Here is an 18037-nt window from a genome sequence, read left to right as displayed (position 1 = left end):
ACCCCCTGCCCCCCGCCGCCCCTCGGCTCCTGCCTCGATCCGCAAGCAGCAAGTACAAGGTAGAGAGTGGGACCACCGAGAGGTCACGGCTGGGGACTGTCTGTAGGAGATCGGAAAGAACAGAACCAAAAAATAAAAACTCGAAATAAAAAATAAAAAAGGAAGGGGAAATTAAAAAAGAGACAGGAAAAAATATACATGTTATGAAAGGCAAAAAATTACAAACTGAAGAGAGGCACAAAGGACTCCAACATCAATGCAACAGCAGAGGCCAGCAGAGAGGAGCACAGCCAGGCACAAACCACCGATGCGTGTTACAACAGCCTCTGCAGAGAGAAAGGGGGTTAACCTGCCCCGGCGCCCTGCGCAGCGGGCCGGGGAGCGGGAGCATGCACTGCGGGATGCGGGAACAAAGCAGCAAAGTCCTCCGGAGCGGGAAGCCAAGCCCTCGGCTTCCCCTCCCAGCGGGACGCGGCACCCAGCGCCAGCACGGGCGGCCGAGACGGGCGCAGACACTCGTGGGAAGGGAGCGAGCGTGTCCCGGCGAGGCGGAGAGCCTGCGCACGCCCGCCGGCAGCTCCGGGCTCTGCTCTAGGGACGCGCAGTGCTCCCATCGGAGACCAGTGTGTCCAGGCAGCGAGGGCTGCTCAAGCCCGGGCTCAGCGTCGCCGTCCTGCCGCCCCTCGCACGGCTCCAGCGATCCCCGGGGGGGTTGCGGGGTGGGGACGGGAGCGCAGAGCCCCGCGCCGGGCGGGCGGGGAGGACGGGGCATCGCTCGCTGCGGCCGCGGGCAGAGACGGGCTCTGTGCTTGGAGCAGCCCTCGGAGGGCTCCCTCTGAGAGATCTGCTGGGTTTTTTGTGTGGGTTTTGTTTTTTTGTTTTTTTTCATTTTGCTGGCCAAGCAGCTGAGCAAAACACCTGCCTGCGGGAAAGCGAGGACAGCGCAGGTGCCCCCTCGGGGACCGGCATGCAGCACACGCAGCGGCAGTGGAGAACAAAGGAGAGAACAGCGGGGATGCAAAAAAGGGGAAGAAAAAAAAAGAATTAAAAAAAAAAAAAAAAGACATCAACAGCCTTGGGAACCCAAGGCCACAGGGGAGAGAGACAGTGCGAGGCACCACAGCACATGTCACAGGAGACAGACAGACAGACAGCCCCGTGCCGATCAGATACGTAAAATATCACCACTCCGGGACCCTCACTGACCTCTAACTTGTTGCTCCAGGTTCAGTATGACTGATACGGCCTGGTGTAGGATTAGCAGTTTGGTCTGCGGTTTTTCGCTGTTTAGGTGGAGTTGGCACATGCGTCCGAGCTCTTTAAAGGCCTCGTTGATGTCACGGACCCGCAGGCGCTCACGGGCATTATTGGCGACCCTCCTTTCTCTCTCTCTCTCGGCTTTTTGCTCTGGGGGAAGAAGATCGTCCTCCTCATCCTCATCTTGACTAATGGTTTAAAATAAGAACGAGACAGGGACATTCCTCGCGTGCACTCTCAGCACTGGTCAACTCACAGAAAAGAAACACACGTCGAGGCACCGAGACGCCGAACCCCGTGCATGGCCCCGCGAGCCGGGGCGCTGCGCCCTGCGTGTCCCCGCCGGGACGTGCCAGCCCAGTGCCCCACGCTCAGACACGGGGACACGCAGTGACTTTGGAGAGAAGCAATTAAGGCTCTTCTTCTGCCTCTTTTTTTTTTTTTTTTTGCTTGTTTTGTTTTTAAACAACAAAGAAAGAAACCACAACAATGCAATTAAGGCCTGAGCTTGTTGCCGGGAGGTTGCAGGGTGGCCTGGAGAAGGTCTGGGGGCCAGCACTGGTGTCCCAAACTGGTGTTTTGGGAAGACGCAGCCCTCTGCCTCCAGGGCAGGAGGTGGCTGCAGTCTGGCAGGAGCGGGGCTGGCGCTGCCCCACCAGGCAACATCACCCTGGTGAGGTCTCCGAGCCGATGGCGAGGTTGCAGACAAGCCAGCACGCTGGAAGGACTCTACCTGATCCGCTGCCACATATCTGGCTGGATGGGACAGAGGACACAGGAGCCCAAAGCAGACAGCGGAGACGACCCGAAGCAGGGAGGAGGTCAAAACCTTCCCCGCTCCCGGTGAGGGGAGCTGAGCGCTCGGTCCTTTTTGCGCAACGCCCTGAGCCACCACGCAGGCGGGTGCAGCTCGTGTGGGTCAGGCGCAAGCCCTCTGCTTTACGAGCATGAGGAAGCCCTGTGGCCACGGGGACGGGAGCCAGCAGCAGAGGGTGGCAGGGACCCTTCCCCGGCACAGCCCGAAGCGGCCGGGCGCAGGGAAGCAGCGGGAGCCCGGGCTGTGCCGCCTCTGGGCGAGGGAGGATGCGCGAGGCTCCCGCGGCAGGGCAGGGGCTGGCGGGGCTGCGCCGCAGGACGACCGCTGGCCTCACCGGGCTGAGCCCAGCCCCTGGGGCACCACGGCCGTACCCCAGCCCAAATGCCCCCAGCCTGGTAACAAAGTGAAGGGAGAGACCTGTTCAAAGAGCACCTTGTTCTGTTCCGGGAGGGTTTCAGCTCCTTCTTCTCCTCTTCCGAGTTATCTGCCACTGACGTGTTCTCCTCGTCCTCCTTTTCTTCCCTCTTTATTTCGCTGGTTCCCGAGGAGACGCTGCTTCGCCCCAGCCCCCCTGACAAGCCTGCTGAGGAAGCAGAGCCACACATGGAGGTTGGAGGGGCCGGACCCACACGGAGGACAGGGGGGTCCCAGGGGCCGGACCCACACAGAGGGTGGGGGGGTCCCCAGGCCCTGCTCCCGCTGTGCTGCATCCCGGACTCATTCTGCACTGCTGGTCCGCAGCAAGAGGAGCTGGAGGGGGGGCTGGCTCTGCCCTGCCACCACTCTCCATTATTCTCCCTGCACCTCCCAAATCAGAGCCCAATCTCCCCTGGCGGAGCAGGGCCCGGGGGCTCTGAGCACCCACAGCTGGCAGGAGGGACAGGAAGATGTAGGTCAAACCTCTGGAAAAGGCTCAAGGTAGAAACTGCCCTGCGGGTGCTGCAAGGAAGCACCAGCCTTGCGAGAGCACCCACCTGCCCCCAGGCTGCTGCTGCAGAGGGCTGGACCTAACGGGTGACCCCGATCTCCCCCGTGGCAGGCGAGCCTCAAGCGTGCACACGTGCAGAGCTGCCTCAGAGCTGCCTTACCGCTGTACGTGTCCTGCTGCCTGCTGAGGTCAGGGAGTGAGCTGGGCTGTGACGGAAGTGTGACATGGTTGTGGAGCATGCTGGGGTTGCTGGACAACCCATCTTCGGGGTGACCTCCTCCCACCTACAGCAGAACAAGCAGAGCAAGCCTTGAGGGGGGGGAAGTGTCACGGCCAGTGGGCATGGGCACCGTCACCCCGGGCAGGGCTCTGCAGACCAGGCTGAGGCGCAGCCGTGCGCCCTCCTCGCGCGCTTCCGCTGCCCAGAGCGCCGGCATGCAGGAGGGAAGAGCCAACCTGCTCCAGCACCAGCTCTCCTCTGGGGATCGCGGTGGGGGCACTGCAGAAAGCAGCTCCGTGCCCTGCACATCAGCTGGATCAAGCAGAAAGCCCCCGTCAGTGCTGTCCCCTCCCCGCCGTGGAAAAGCCTCTCTCTGCCTGGATGCAAGGACACCCTGCCTGGCTGCACGGGTCCTGTCTCAATCAAGCACCAACGTTTGTGCCACCTCCCCAGTGCCACCAGAGCAAGGGACATCCCAGCAGTGTAAACTTTGCTCCCAAGGGCCTGGATGCGAAGGGTGAGGGTCAGGCAGCCTTTCTGAGCCTGCATCCCCCTGAGGAGGCACTGCACCAGCCAGGGACCGACAGGACAGAGCCAGCCCTGCTGCAAACACTCTCATTTCTGCAGCTGGCAGCAGTTTGCAACAGAGGACACACATGATTCATCGCTCAGTAGCAGAGTCTGGGGAGTTTGGAAGGGAAGCACGTCTGGTTCTCTAGAGACTGGAGACACGTTACTGTTCGCTGCAGCAGGCAACCGGCTCTGCCAAAAACGTGCTCCTGTGGTCACCAGCCTCTGGACAAGGCGGGACCCTGGTGACCCAGCACGGGACCCCAGCACCCACGTGCTCAGGGCACCCGGGACCTGTCGCGCTCCCTGGAGCCTGAATGAGCTGTCACACATCAGCACCCCCCACGCACATGGAAGGACACGGTGCCTGCCCGACAGCCCAGAGCGGTCCTGGTGATACCCAGCTCTCTATACCCATGGTCCTGCCCTGCACCGGATCCCTCTCCTCCTCCCTGCATCCCCTGCGGACGGCCTGAAGCTGTTTTGAGGGATTTCCAGCCATGGTGCAGGGAAAGAAGAGCTTTGACCACCTCTGCCTGCCCCAAGGGGCATGTGGGGCTCGTGCCCGAGAGCCAGCACTGTGCTGAGCACGGATTCAACCCCCCTGCACAAACGCAGCAAGCCACAGTGCAGCACTTTGTGCATGTCACCCGCTCAAAGCTCTCAACAGCTGACCCAAGCTGGACCACACGGAGCCATTCTCACCCTAAAGTCAGCGTCCTTCAGGGGACCCCGCGACATGGGTCCCCCCACAAGCCCCCGCCAGCTGCCACGATGCTTCCACACTTACCAGACTTGGGTGCCTGTTCCCCAGGGACATGACTGAGGCGGGGAAGGCCTGGCCCAGGCTGCCCACGGTGGCACTGTGGGCCGGTGCTGAGCCCAGGAGCCCGTGCATGTCCCCGTGGTTGCTGGGCATGGCGGCTGTCTGGCCCACGGCGTGATTCCTCAGCACGTGGATGGCTTCGTCCAACCTGTCTTCCATTTTGTTTTGCTTGAAGGATGGGACAGAGAAATAGGTCTGCATTAACGCCTTAAAGCCAGCAACCCGCTGCAGCGCTCTCCGCTAGGGAATGGCTGGCAGCAGTCACGCACTCAGCTGCCACAGAGCAGGTATGAGGAGAAATAACCCCCGACCCTGTCCGTACTGTCCCCCAAAGGCACAAGGGGTCACACAAGTGGAACTGCACAGGAAAGGGAGGCAGAAACCAGCCAGAAACCTGTTTGGTTGGGCCAGACCCACAGGGATGTGCATGGGCCATGAACAGGGGGAGGGTGCAAGGCTGCGCCTCTGGCAGCAAGGCTGGGCTCAGGGCACTCCCAGCCCTGCTCAGCTGCTTCCAACCAAACGTCCAGCGATCGGGCAACCATCTTCCTTCAGGCACCGGGCGTTTACGGGAGAGGACTTTACCCAAAAAATCCTTTACTGCCAGGCACAAAGGGATGGGAGAGGAAAGGAGACACTTACTAAAGTGTGGAGGCTCCCTTCGTAGCTGGGAGATAAGGCACCCTGTCCACTCGCTCGCGACCACTGGGATGTGCCTGCAAACAAACGGGGAGAGCTTGGGACCGGGCATGGCTGCCACTAGATGGGGCTGGAAGATGGGCCACCACACTGTGCACGGGCCACCATGGCACTCACGGCACTGCAGGGGCCACCACAGCACCGCGTGGCACTGCACGGGCCACCATGGGACCGCAGGGGCCACCACAGCACTGCGTGGCACCACACAGGCCACCACAGCACCGCATGGCACTGCACGGGCCACCATGGGACTGCATGGGCCACCACAGCACTGCACGGCACCACACAGGTCACCATGGCACTGCATGGGCCACCACGGCACCACATGACACTGCATGGGCCACCATGGGACCGCACGGGCCACTGCAGCACTGCATGGCACCACGTGGGTCACCATGGCACTGCACGGGCCACCACAGCACTGCACGGGCCACCATGGCACTGCATGGCATTGTTTGGGCCACCACAGCACCACATGGGCCACCATGGCACCACATGGGCCACCACAGCACCACATGGCACCTCTGCTCTGCCTCACCAGGAAACTGAGCTCAGGCCTTCAGACCTGGAGAGGTTTTTAGGTTTCTGTGACGGCAGCGAGCGGGCAGCAGCACACGGCTGTGCTGGGCTCACCCGGCCCCAGGGCAGCGCCAGGCTGGGGGGGTCTGTTGCTCCGCACCCCGGGCACGAGGAGCCTCGGCACCAGCTCTGCGGGGCAGAAACAAGCCCTCTCCCGCCGGCCGGGAGCACAGACGGGCTCTCACCAGGCACCGAAAATGTTTTTTAACTAGTTGGCTGCTTCCCAGTTCCCACTGCGCTTCTCCCACGGGAGAAAACCAGGGACAAACTCTCCCAGCCTCTCCCTGACTGGACACCCAGGGCCAGGGTCTGTCTGGTGGCAGCAGCGGGTCCCAGGGGTGGCAGCGATGCTTCCACTCAAGCACGTGCTGGTGCTACTGTGTGGGCCGGGCTCCCGCCACCCACTAAAACTCACAGAATCATCTCGGTTGGAAAAGCCCTTGAAGCTCCTCCAGTCCCACCATGAACCTCACCCTGACCGTTCCCAACTCCACCAGATCCCTCAGCGCTGGGTCAACCCGACTCTTCAACCCCTCCAGGGATGGGGACTCCCCCCCTGCCCTGGGCAGCCCATTCCAACGCCCAACAGCCCCTTCTGCAAAGAAATCCTTCCTAAGAGCCAGTCTGACCCTGCCCTGGCGCAGCTTGAGGCCATTCTCTCTTGTCCTGGCGCTGGTTCCTTGGCTCAAGAGACCCATCCCCCCTCTCTGCACCCTCCTTTCAGGGAGTTGTAGAGGGCCATGAGGTCTCCCCTCAGCCTCCTCTTGTCCAGACTAAACAACCCCATGCGGGTTGTTTAACTCAACTCCTACACGGGGGCAAAGCCGGGTGCAGGCAGAGCTGTCGCCCTCACACACCCAGCGTTCGCCGCACCCGGGCACTGCTCAGCTCCAAACGGGGGAAAAGCTACAACTGATTAAAGCAGATGGACGTGCAACTTCACAGGAGACATTTAAAAAGCATCTTCAAGTTTGCTTGGCCTTCCTCATCGCTCTCCTGCTTTTAAAAATACTTAAAATATTCTTTAAATTTGGATTTGGTGATTGCCATATTTTTAACAAGGGTTTGGGGCTGATCTGGGAAGTACCCTGCCTTGAACCTCCTGAAAGCAAACCTGACACCCCCCTTTACACAAAGAGTAACGTTTTTCACCTACCTGCAAGCCCCTGAGGGGAGCCGACCGGTGTAGAGGGGTTTGACGAGAAGTTATTGCTAGAGTGATCGGGGGAATAAATCTGGAGCGAGAGAAGCAGCGCACAGTCAGCAGTGCCCACCCCTGCGATGGCTCTCCCCCACCCCAGCAGTGCCACCAAGCCCAGGTGCAGTGAGGACCCCCCCGTGGGACCACCTGACCGCACCTCCTGGCCCACACCCCAGCCGGAGCAGCCCACCTGTCCCCCCACAGCTCCCCAATAACACCCGGGTCTCTCTCTGTCCCCGCTGCTGCCACCCCTACAGCTACAGCCTCTGTGCTTCAGGTCCCACCTCGGAGGGAAGCGAGAACCCCAAGAAATTATTGCAGGGTGCGGTGCTGGCACCCCCCTGCTACCACTCAGCAGCAAAGGTACCTGCACTGAACGGCAAAGAGGCAACCCCAAGCCCTGATAGCCCAGTGGGACAAGTGCCCTCCAGTCTGAACCAGCAAACGCAGGGCCAGGACAACTGGGACCTGCAAGTCCTGCTACAAGGGCTGCGTAGGGTCGTGTTGCCAGAGCAGGACCAGGTTGGGTGGCCACCGAGCTGGCTCGTGGGCATGGGTCTGCAGGGCCACCGTAACGTCCAGTGCCTCAGTTTCCCAGGACTTAGGATGGCAGCACAGAGAGCGGGGAAAAGCCTCCCCTCAGAGGCTGCGGTGGTTTTTGGGTGCATTCACCCAAACTCCTCTGTGTGTCCATCTCCCCTGCTGCCTAGAGGGTCCCTGTTATAGAGGGAAGGTCCAACACTGCAACAGGACGGGGACCGAGTCAATGATCTGCAGAAACTCTTACTGAAGCTAGTGCCTTCCCGAGCGCGTCTCCCGAGCTCCCAGCTGTGGTTCCTCTGTTACCTGTCGAGAGAGGACACAGAGGTCACTGCCACGGTGCCAGAAACCCAGCAGGACAAGGCACCAGTACACCACCTTCTCTGGGGTCACCTGCTCTGAGACCGAAATTTGTTGTTCTTACTGCTTTGCTTGAAAATTAAATGGATGCCCAGCTCAGAGCAGCCCAGACGAGGGCACACACACCCCAGCAGCTTTCATGGGGCTGCAGGAACACCTTTATCAGATGTTGGGTCGCAGTTGTCATGTCATCAACCGCGATGAAATGTCTCTGCTGCAGCACAGCCCATTTTCACGGGGCATCTTAAGCCCCCACAATCCTGAACTTGCTTCCCCTCCTCTAAATAAGGGTTTTTCTACAAATCGAGGTCAGGATCCCCAGTTCCTGGGGAACACGAGTTCATTTCAGTAACAGGTTTTGTAACAGGTTCAGCAGGGTAAGAGATTAAAGCACTTGGGGGTTTAACGTGGTATCCAAATGCAGCACAAACTTTCCTATTCCAGATTTAGATGAACAGCTTCACACATACCCCCGCCTTCCCGCAACGCAGGTGCAAATCCTTCCTGAAACTCATTTAAGCCACGGCACCTCCAAGAGATAATGTCACAGATTCCGGTCTCCTCCCAGATCCACCAAGCGAGGTGTAAACCCCCAAGCCAGCTCCCTGTCCCCTTGCCCAGGCATCCAGCAGCCATAACCTCGCCACGCTTCTTCCTCACGCAATAACTCCATGTACGGGTGAAACACAAGGGATAAAAAGCGTCTGGGTGCCTCGGACACAGGTATCAGAGCCTCGGGCATCAAGAGGTTTGCACAAGACTGATTTTCCAGTTAAGCAGTGGAGCGAGGGGGTGATGCTGGGGACCACCACGCGCCTGGGGGCCGCACGTACCCATCATGCTGTCCGTCCCGCTGATCGGGGGCGTGTGACTGGAGACCCCGTACGGCGTGGAGGCAGAGGAAAAGCCAGACACGGAGGGGAGTCCACCGTTAACCTCTCCTGAATGAAGCTGGTAGTTCTGGCAGAGAGGGGGAGAGGGGTGAGAGGTGCCCTCGAAAGGCTGCCGGGGCTTCGGCGTCTGGGCCAGGACCCAGGTCCTCCCCGTTGGCAGCCGCCCCGAGGCGACAGCTACGGGATGAGGTGACGTGCCACCACTGGCCAGCCAAGCAGAGCCCCCCCAAGCCCGCCCGCGGGGCAGCGTGGGGACGCGTTACCATGCGTTCGTGCTGATGTAAACTGTTGAAGCCGCTGGACTGTGGGAGCGGGGAGGAGGAGCTGCCCAGCATGGCACCGTAACTCGACTGGCTCATGGCACCCGGTGAACTCCACAGGTCTGGCGAGTTATGGAGCCCGTCTGGAAGGAAAACCAGAGCTGAGCAGGGCAGAGACACCGGCACGTGTCCCACAGCCCACACAGGGGCAAGTCAGCCCAGGGTGAGAGGCTGCGTCTGTCCCCACCGTGTCCTGCCTATGCTGAACATCACCCACTGAGCAAATCAGAGTCACTTTGGGGCTGTTTTGTGTCTCACATGCTCCTGCCCTGAGCTCCCTCCATCTCACGTGCTGTGCAATTCCTCCTGTCATCCGTAAAGGGCCAGGCAGCCCCTGCTCTGGCTGGCCTGCAGGACGCCAGGGATGTTAATAACTCACCTGCCATATAAAAGGCTCCGGGATACACAGTGCTGGGAGGTTTTGAGGGAGTATATCCAGCTGGATCCCTGCTGTAGTCATCACCTGAGTTGGATGGATACACCTGTAGGGCAGGAAAGGGGTTGATGAGAAGTGCTCGGCCACTCCACGGCCCCAGATCCTCCCTACGGGTCACCCCACCCCGCACAGCTTCGTGACAGAGTCAGTCCCGGGGGGGAACCAGAGTCAGTCGGGGGGGGAACCGAAGCTGCTCAGCTGAAGTCGCGGCGGCGGTACCGAACGGCACGGCTGCGCCCCGGAGCGACACAGGGACCATCACGCAGACGTATCCCCTCTGCCTTCCCGTAACCCGGATCCCCGCAGCCCCCTCCTGCAGAAGACGCCGGCGCTAGCAGAAGTTTCAACTCTCTGCTCTAGTTCCTTTTTCTGCGGTTATAACTTTTTATGGGTAACCACAAAAGCCATCGTTTCTGGGTGCTAACCCCGCACCCAAGGGCACGGGCTGGGTGGTGGCAACGGGGACCCGTGAGGCTGCGGGACCCACTTGCCCCTGCACCAGCCCTGCCGCTCCTGAGCGTGGCCTCGGCTCAAACCCTTCCCGGGGATCAGCCCGTCCCACTCGAGGGGAAACTGAGGCACGGGGGAAGCTGAGGGCTGAGCAGTGCCTCAAAAGGGATGTCACACGGGAGGGGATGGCTCTCGGACAGCTTTGGCCAGATTTCTGCAGCAACATTTCACTACGTTATTTAACAGCACGTTAAGCAAAAGAAAAAGCACTTTTTTTTCCCCCTTCTAAATTAACCAAACCCATCTTGGAAAGCCCTTACCGAAAATCATCTTGTGCCAGTGCACAAAGATTACTTTTAGAGTAGAAAAGCAACACGCAAAGAAACCGAAATGCCACACAAAATTACGTGAGAACTTTTGTTACAGCTTATTTTCATCCCCATTGATTCATTCTGAAACTGCTAATAATTTTTTTTTTTTTTAAATACACACGAAAGCAGAGGCGGGGGCAGGGGCTGGCCGGGCATGCTCAGCCAGCTCTGTCTGGAAGACCCAGCTCTCTTTGGAAAGGAAACCTGCCCTGAGTTTCTCTTTCCCCACACCCAGCCAGCTCCCTCCGACCCCTTGTTCTCACCCAGCAAGAAGGGGCAAAATTGTTCTCTATTTCTGTAACTGCCCAGAACACCAATAATTTATTCTTTCATTGGGGGGGGGGGGTAATAGATAAAAGGGGTCTTTTTGTTAAAAAAAAAGCTTTGAAAAGCACCAGCGATCGCACTTAAATATATTGATTCATTTTCCCCTGGCAGCCCCAGTTTCTGCTTCTTGAAGCAGCTTCCCTCAAAGCTGGGGGGGTTCAGAGGGGGGCAGCCCTGGCCCCCCGCTGCTGATCGGCTCTTGGGCAGTGGGCGGCCAGACCCTGCGGGGCAACGGGGAGCTGAAAGCAACTTGTGGGCATCAGCGCTACAGATTGAGACTGGGGAACTTGTAAAAGAAAAGAAAAATTTTAAAAAATAAAATAAAAGAGAGGGGGAAGGGAAAAACCTGACAGACGCTGGCAGCTGCCCTTCGTCCCTCGCTCAAAAAAGAAAATTCACAGCACTTCGCCTTTGTGAGGCATCGCAGGACAGCGCCGGGGTGAAGCGGGCGCCCGGAGCCGCGCGTGGGCAGCGCGTGCGGCCGGGGAGAGCGGGGGAATGGAGGAGGCTGCAAAGAACAAGAATCCAGTAAATTGACTTTTCCTATAATTTGATTAAATAGCGGGAGCTGGGACAGGGAATCGAATGAAGCACGTCTAATAGCCCCGCGCCATCTGCCAGGGGCTGGCACCTGGCCAGCGCGCGAGGCAGCTGTGCGGCAGCGGAGCAGGTGCGGGGGGGCCGCGGTGAGCTGCAACAGCCATTTAATAAATCCAGAGTGAAAATAAGAAGAATAAAATAGCAGGGATGAGCGGTTCAGGGTTGCAGTGTGTGGGGGGGGTGTTTCACCTTGCGGCGTATCCACACTGCTCTGCCATCCCCAACCCCACCATCTCCTGTTGGATCCTCGGGGGACCAGGTTTCACCGCCGGAGTGGTCCTGGCCCCTCCAGATTTTTCATTTCCATGCTCAGCACAGGGGAGGCTGTGAAAAGCCAACTCCCCTCCTTCCCCGCACCGGCCAAGCGAGGAGCATCGCAGCCCCACGGCGCACGGGGGAGCCGGCCGAGCTGCCGGCCAAGCACCGCAGGAAACGGTAAATCAGCGCCAGGTCCCCGCTCCCCACGCCGCGGCCCCAGCCCTCGCGCCGGCGGCGGCCTCGGGGACCTCCAGGTGAGGTCATTTCCTCCGGTTAAAATTGCCAGCGCGGCGAGAGAGCCGCTTGAAAAGCCCCAGCGCTGGGATTCGCAGGGCTTTGTGGTGTTGGGTTGGGTTTTTTTTTCCCCCCTTTCCCTGTTTTTCTTGCTTAAATGCTTGAACTGGGGTGGGACTTCAGGCAGACTAAAGCTAAACAGAGCGGTGACCAGACTGCGAATTCGCAGGCTGAAACACCTCCCAGCCACCACACTCGCTGCGGCAACAAAATCCTGCAGGAACCAACTTGCACAAAATCCTTCGCTGGCTTCCTCCGGCAAAGTCAGAGCAGCAGGGGCTCGGGGGCCTCATCCAGCCCTGGGTCCCGTGCCCAGACACGCCAGCCCACGGGGGAGTGCGGCCGCGAGCACTAACCCCGCTTCGCAGTCACGTCGCTCCAAGGGGCTCCGTGCCCCGCAGGCAGCCCCAGCCACGTGCCACTGCCCCAGCCCAGCACCTATTTCACAAGAACTAACCCCAAAGGGCCGCGGGTTCCAAGCAAAGGCAGCTCTGCGCCACCGAGCCGCTCGGTCCCTGCCCGGCAGCGCCCTTCACATCCCTCTTTAACCACCTCGCACCGCCAGTGCCTCTCGGTGCCTCTGGCAGAACCACTTCCTTTTCAGCCACCCTCAACTATTCCAGCCACTGACCTCTCCAGTTTTCAAAGCAGCTAGGGAATTACAGATTAAAGCACTTTATTTTAATACGATGCTGATTAACCTATTTATTTTGCACGGGGTCCAGCAACAACACAGGGTGGGCACAGGCAAGTCAGACAAGAAAGAGCCTTTGATCCGCTGCCTTTGGGGCCGGCGACTCCTTTTGCTCCACTCTCCTCTCGCCGCGGATTTCTCTCCCCAGGTGTGGAAGTTCAAAAACAAACCAAGAAGCTGGAGGTCACAGCAACGAGAGGGCAGCGGAGAGAGGCAGCACCGGCTCGTACACCTAAAACTGGAGCTTTGTGGTCAAGGGGCAGCCGAGGCGACAGCCGGCGTGTTCTGGGCTGGAAAAGCCGCTGTGCAGGTGTCGGCTCAGACACAGGGAAGGGGCTGAGTTTTGGCAAAAACCGAGCGGCTCTTCCTGTGGGAATCGGGGCCCTTCAGGGCACTGCCAGCACGACGGGCAGCGAGCCCCATCACCTTTGAAATCTGAGGCCAATAAAGGGCCATTTGTTGGGAGAAATGTTTTCCCCACATGTTGACGGGGGTTTAAAAGCTCCGAATTTCACACAGAAACTCGATGCAGTGATACGGATTCTGCTTCGAGCAGGTTTTTCCCCTGTTAAAACAGACTCTTCTGACTGGAGCTGGTTTCTGCAAGATGTGGGTCCGCACGGACCCTCCAACGCCCCCCTGGACCCTCCAACACCCCCGGGTCTGCGAGCCCAGTCCAGCAAGCCCTGGGTGTCTTCCTCCCCCTCCATCCTCCCCACACCAGCATCTTAGGGGCCCATTTCCAGAGGCAGAGCTCACGGTGGAGGTTACAGCTCCAGCTTTGCGCTGGCAGCGAGGGGACGCCACAGCATGAGCTCTCCCCCCCGGGGTGGACACACACGGGTGTTCCCTGGGAACAGGCGCCCGCTTCACATCGCATCAGCATCAGCTCTGGCAGCGAGCGGCACGACACGCTCGGGCAAGGGCACGTCTCCAGCGCAGCCCCAGCCCGAGCTCCAGCTCGCCAGCGCAGGGCCAGAGCCCGCCCGTCCCCCTGCAAGCACGCGAACGCTCCAGCGAGGAATGCAGCCTCGGCCGCCGCACAGCCAGACAGCTCCCCTGTTCCTGCAGGAACCCTCCAGCCCGCTCCAATTAGCTTTCCTGGAGATCCCATTACTTCAAGCCACAAAGACATTGTTCAGTTTATTCCCCCGTAACAGCCGCAGGAGCATGGCTAACATATTCCTACAGGCTGCTCGGCTTTCTTATAAAACAGCCCAGGCAGCGCACACACCTGGAGCAGCCCCAGCTGCCTGCCCGCATTACAACTGGTTTGGTTTCCCTTCTGGAGTGAAATCCGATCACACCAAATATTACATTTCACTCGGGTACTCGCGACATAACGTCAAACAGACGAGAGCCAGCGAGGGCAGGAGGCGGTGGGTCCGGGCTCCGGCCAGGGAGGTGCCGCCGCTGGCTGCAACGCACGGGGAGCGCTGCAGCTCCTCTCTCATTAGGTTCCACAGCTCACAGCGCTTCCCCATTTCTCCTCCATCAGAAGCTGAAGCTGGGAAGACCCTTCCCTGTCCTGCTAAAACCCAACTCCCTCGATATTTGGGGTGGCTGGACCTGTAGGGCCGGCGGCTCTCGCAGCAAAGGGAGCAGGGATGCCCAGGGGATGGAGGAACGGGGATGGGATACCTACAGGGAAAACACTCCTGCACTTACCGAGGAGGGGAGTCCAGGAGGCACCTTCCGAACCTTTTTGGGCTGTCCGTCTGGTTTAAAGAGAAGAAGAGAGGATCTAATTTTTGAAGGGGGGTCAGCGGGAGAGAAAACAACAAGCTACAGCTAAAAGTCTCCAAGGATGGAAGATGCAGGTACAAACACGGCTCAGATCCCAAACGCCCCGTAGCCAAGGAAGCATCAATAGTGAAGTGTCTGAGGATGAACCTCTCCTCTTTGTCTTGTCTGCACCCTCTGAGGGCGGGTTTCACCCACGAGCAGAGTTCACAGAGCAGTTGCCCAAAACACCGCGATGAGAGAAGGGCTCCACTTGCTCTTTGGAAGAGACCGAGCCCATAAATAAGCCCTCGTTGGGGTTTTTTTGGAAACGATTTAACTCAAAGTGGGTTTGCAGAGAGAGGATGCAGAAAGAGAACAAACGCAGGGATGGGGTTGTATTTTCATTTGCTCCTTATACAGTAATGCACTTGGGAAAGCTTCACTGCTGCAGGGACGGCGCTTGCCCCAGGCTGGTCCCTCCCCAGCCCATCTCTCCAGGTCCAGCTCTGAGCGGGGAGGACGCAGTGTCCTGGGGGAAGGGAGACAATTCAGGGAGACAGTGGGGGAAACATCCAGAGGAGTGGCTCAAGGGGAAGCACTGGTTAAAAATTTGAGGGTTTTTTTTTTTCAGTTCATAATTAAGGAAAGCCCCAGCTGGGGGGGTGCAGGATGCTAACACAGCAAGTCTGCCAAGCCAGGGACTCTGCCGGGTTGTAGCTCAGGAGGAGAAATTCATCACACAGAATGACCTGATGCAAAAGAATCATTTTCCAGGCTGACAACATAAACCAGCACCATTTTAAAGTGGCAATATGACAGTAGATGCTTTTTTCTGAAAAGCACTGGAAAAAAGCACACGTAACACTGGGTCGCTTCTGGTTTCGTTTGTTGGGGAAAGACCAAAATAGCAGCAAGAAAGCGACTTTGGAGGGTGCGGGGGGGAACTATGACAAGAAACACAAGTTCTGGAGAACTGGGGCTTGTCTTCACTCGAACGTTAAATTCAGACCTGACTTTAGCCTTTGTAAAAAGCAAAGTGCCTTATTCCCAGGTAGATCCAGGCGTGGGCAACTCCTGCTCTGGAACACAGAAGCAGGCAAGTGGGCAGGGAGAGGTCCTGGAGCAAACAGTGCCTGTGTCCCAGGGCACAGCTCCCACGCCCCAGCAGGGCGCCCGGACCTCACGCCGCTTCTTAACACCTTGTTCCTGGCAGTCCCGTTTACTTGCAGCAGGACAGGGGCTCCAAGCAGGACCGTCGGCTGTAAAATCAGCCTCGAAGGTGGCCCAAGGTTTTCCAGGAATGACTACTGATGTGTAGTGCGGCTGGAGGCATTTTTAGAAGAACCTCAAGCCATCTGGCTGCTTTCACCTAATCTGACATTTTCCAGAAAGAAGGAAATTCTACATGACTCTGAGTCCAAATCCCCCTTTTTAAAAATTATGTGTGTGTATATATATATATATATTTATTTCCCTCCTCCCGCTAAAAAAAGCAAATGCCCATTTCACACCTACGTGCACACACGGCAACATCAGCGCTTTCATCCCGAAGGCAGATCCCAGCCCGGCCCCCGCGCTCGCTTGCCCAAGCTGCAGCACAAACCGGAGCAGCAGCACCCGAGGGTGACACGAAGCCACTTACCTATGTTGCTCTCAGCACCTCTCCTGCGAGGATTGCTGGGGTAAGAAAAATACTGAGACCCCCCTTTCACCCCGGTGGGGGAAAGCGTGCTTGGACTTGCGATTCCCATTTCACTGGGCAGGAAACCAGTCTGCAAACAAGGAGACAGAAAAGCCGTTCCATGTAATTACGCTGGAAAACCACCGCGCTCGCTGGGAGAGAACAGAGCTGCCTTGAGCCACCTTCACACAAATTCAGCCAAGGGGAAAAAAAAATACAAAATAGACAAGCCAAAGGGACAGAAGGAAAAACAAATATGTAAATACGGGGGAAGCGGTGGGGGAATACGTGTGCAATAAGAATAGGGTCTTTTGAGGTGTGTTTTCTCACTGGACCCCAGCAAGGAACCTCTCTACAAACCAAGGAAGCAAACTAGCAGGTGCCATTGCAGGGAACATCACAGTCCCACAAGGGCAGGATGAGACCCTGCCAACCCTTTTATCGTCCCAGCCTGCTGAAGGCAAAGAGGAGGCCACAGTCAGGCTGAGGGGCTTGTGCAGCACTTCCCACCCACCTTACTCAGGACAAAACTCTTCCCTCTCCACCTCCGAGGTTTTACAACGAGGGATGACAGTCTGTGATGTGACCGGTGCTTTGGTGCCCACGGGGACACCCCTGATGGGCACAACGTGGCCACCCAACCTCAGAAGGCAGATCCGACAGAACAGCCCCGCGCTGCCCCTTGCCCCCGCGGCGCCGCCGGGGACCCGGCCAGGGCAGAGGCTCAGCGCTCACCCGGCAGCAAACCCAGGACCCCCGGGCTGTCCCATCTCTCGACCGTGCCTAAACCGACCGCAAGAGACAGGAGAGGCCTGACTGTGCCTCTCCCAGCACCCCCGGCCGTAAAACCCAGCCCAGGGTGCCAGCGCTGACGGTTTCTCTCCCACCCCCAGTACCACGTCGCTGGACCCATCGCGGACGATGCGACAGAGCTGCAATGCCTCTGCAGGGGGTGGTTTTCTCTTGCATTTTATCAGGGAAAAGTCAAATCCCTCTTTCTAAAAAGAGGAAACTCCTCCCTCTTGTTTATCCCGGCTGACCTTGGGCACTCTGGGAAGCAGCGCGGAGCCAACGGGAGGGAGCTGGAGCCCAGGGTGCTCGCTGGCTCCCGGGATGGAGCAAGAGTGCCTTTGCTCCAGGAGCATTGCCCCTTTCACCTCGGGAGAAAGTGAAATGTATTTAAGTGGAATTTAAGAGGGCTGGCAAAGGGCCTTTAAGTAACAAAAGCTTAGCTTTGACCCATCTTCCGAGGGCAACACGTTGAAATAGAGGAGGATTTCAGGCTTTTGAGAAACTGGAAAGAAAAACCCACTGCTTTAAAACTCCGTCTCCTCCAGAAAGGGGTCGGGGAGGGAAAGAGGAGCTCGTGTATTCACAGCTGGTGAAATTCCTGCAATCTGTTCCACCGGTCATATTACCTTTGCATTGAAACCGCTACGCACCACGGAGCAGCGCAGCCAAGAAAAGCAAGCAGCACAGCACCCTGGAGGAGGTCCTGGAGGGCTGGGTCGCTGCTGCCCAGCTCCTCCAGCAGGTACCTTGAGAGGCTCTGAGATTTTAAGGCAATTTCCCAGAGAAAGGGATTTTCTTCCCTATTCCTCTCCCTGGGGATGCCCCCAGAGGTGGTTAAGGGTTAAAGGATGGGGGAGCCACAGCTCTGCCCCAGAGGAGGGTGCTCCCCATCCAGGGCATCTGCCACTGGACAATTTTTCAGTGCTTTTCAAAAAAAAAAAAAAACAAAACAAAACAAAACAGGTCAACCCCCCCTCCCCCCCAAACTGGAGCCAGAAGCAACAACTGTTCTGGGGGCCACAGCAAGCGTGCAGACGGCCCTGCTCGCCTCCCGCCGCCCCGCACAAGAGGGGTTTTGTCTCCCCTCCACATCAAACGGGCTCCGTCTCCCGCTCTGCTACCCGATCCGGACCCGCGCGCCCGCGCCAGGGCCTCTCCCGGCCCACGGCACCATTTGCCCATCCCGTTTCTGTTACCTT

At 58.4% G+C, this 18037-nt stretch overlaps 1 protein-coding gene across 15 annotated transcripts in view; it reads right to left on the bottom strand.

Annotated features, from left to right (window-relative positions):
- The window catches only part of TCF3 (transcription factor 3), an 81907-nt gene that overhangs the window by 11209 nt on the left and 52661 nt on the right, over positions 1-18037 (bottom strand). For 3 of the 15 annotated variants that reach the window (XM_074808838.1, XM_074808840.1, XM_074808850.1), the window contains exons 7-18: positions 16008-16137; positions 14309-14358; positions 9590-9692; positions 9154-9293; positions 8831-8957; positions 7885-7943; positions 7053-7131; positions 5261-5334; positions 4583-4786; positions 3163-3286; positions 2492-2657; positions 1207-1445 (exon numbers count right to left, since the gene is read on the bottom strand). In XM_074808838.1, the coding sequence (XP_074664939.1) occupies positions 1207-1445; positions 2492-2657; positions 3163-3286; positions 4583-4786; positions 5261-5334; positions 7053-7131; positions 7885-7943; positions 8831-8957; positions 9154-9293; positions 9590-9692; positions 14309-14358; positions 16008-16137 (1495 nt within the window). The remainder of the gene's footprint in view (positions 1-1206; positions 1446-2491; positions 2658-3162; positions 3287-4582; positions 4787-5260; positions 5335-7052; positions 7132-7884; positions 7944-8830; positions 8958-9153; positions 9294-9589; positions 9693-14308; positions 14359-16007; positions 16138-18037) is intronic. The other 12 variants (XM_074808845.1, XM_074808853.1, XM_074808847.1 and 9 more) reach the window with 6 other exon arrangements.

The sequence above is a fragment of the Strix aluco genome, chromosome 29 (assembly GCF_031877795.1).
Source record: "Strix aluco isolate bStrAlu1 chromosome 29, bStrAlu1.hap1, whole genome shotgun sequence".
Classification (NCBI taxonomy): Eukaryota; Metazoa; Chordata; class Aves; order Strigiformes; family Strigidae; genus Strix; species Strix aluco.
Note: the sequence above shows the minus strand (reverse complement) of the source record. Positions and strands in the feature narration are given on the sequence as shown.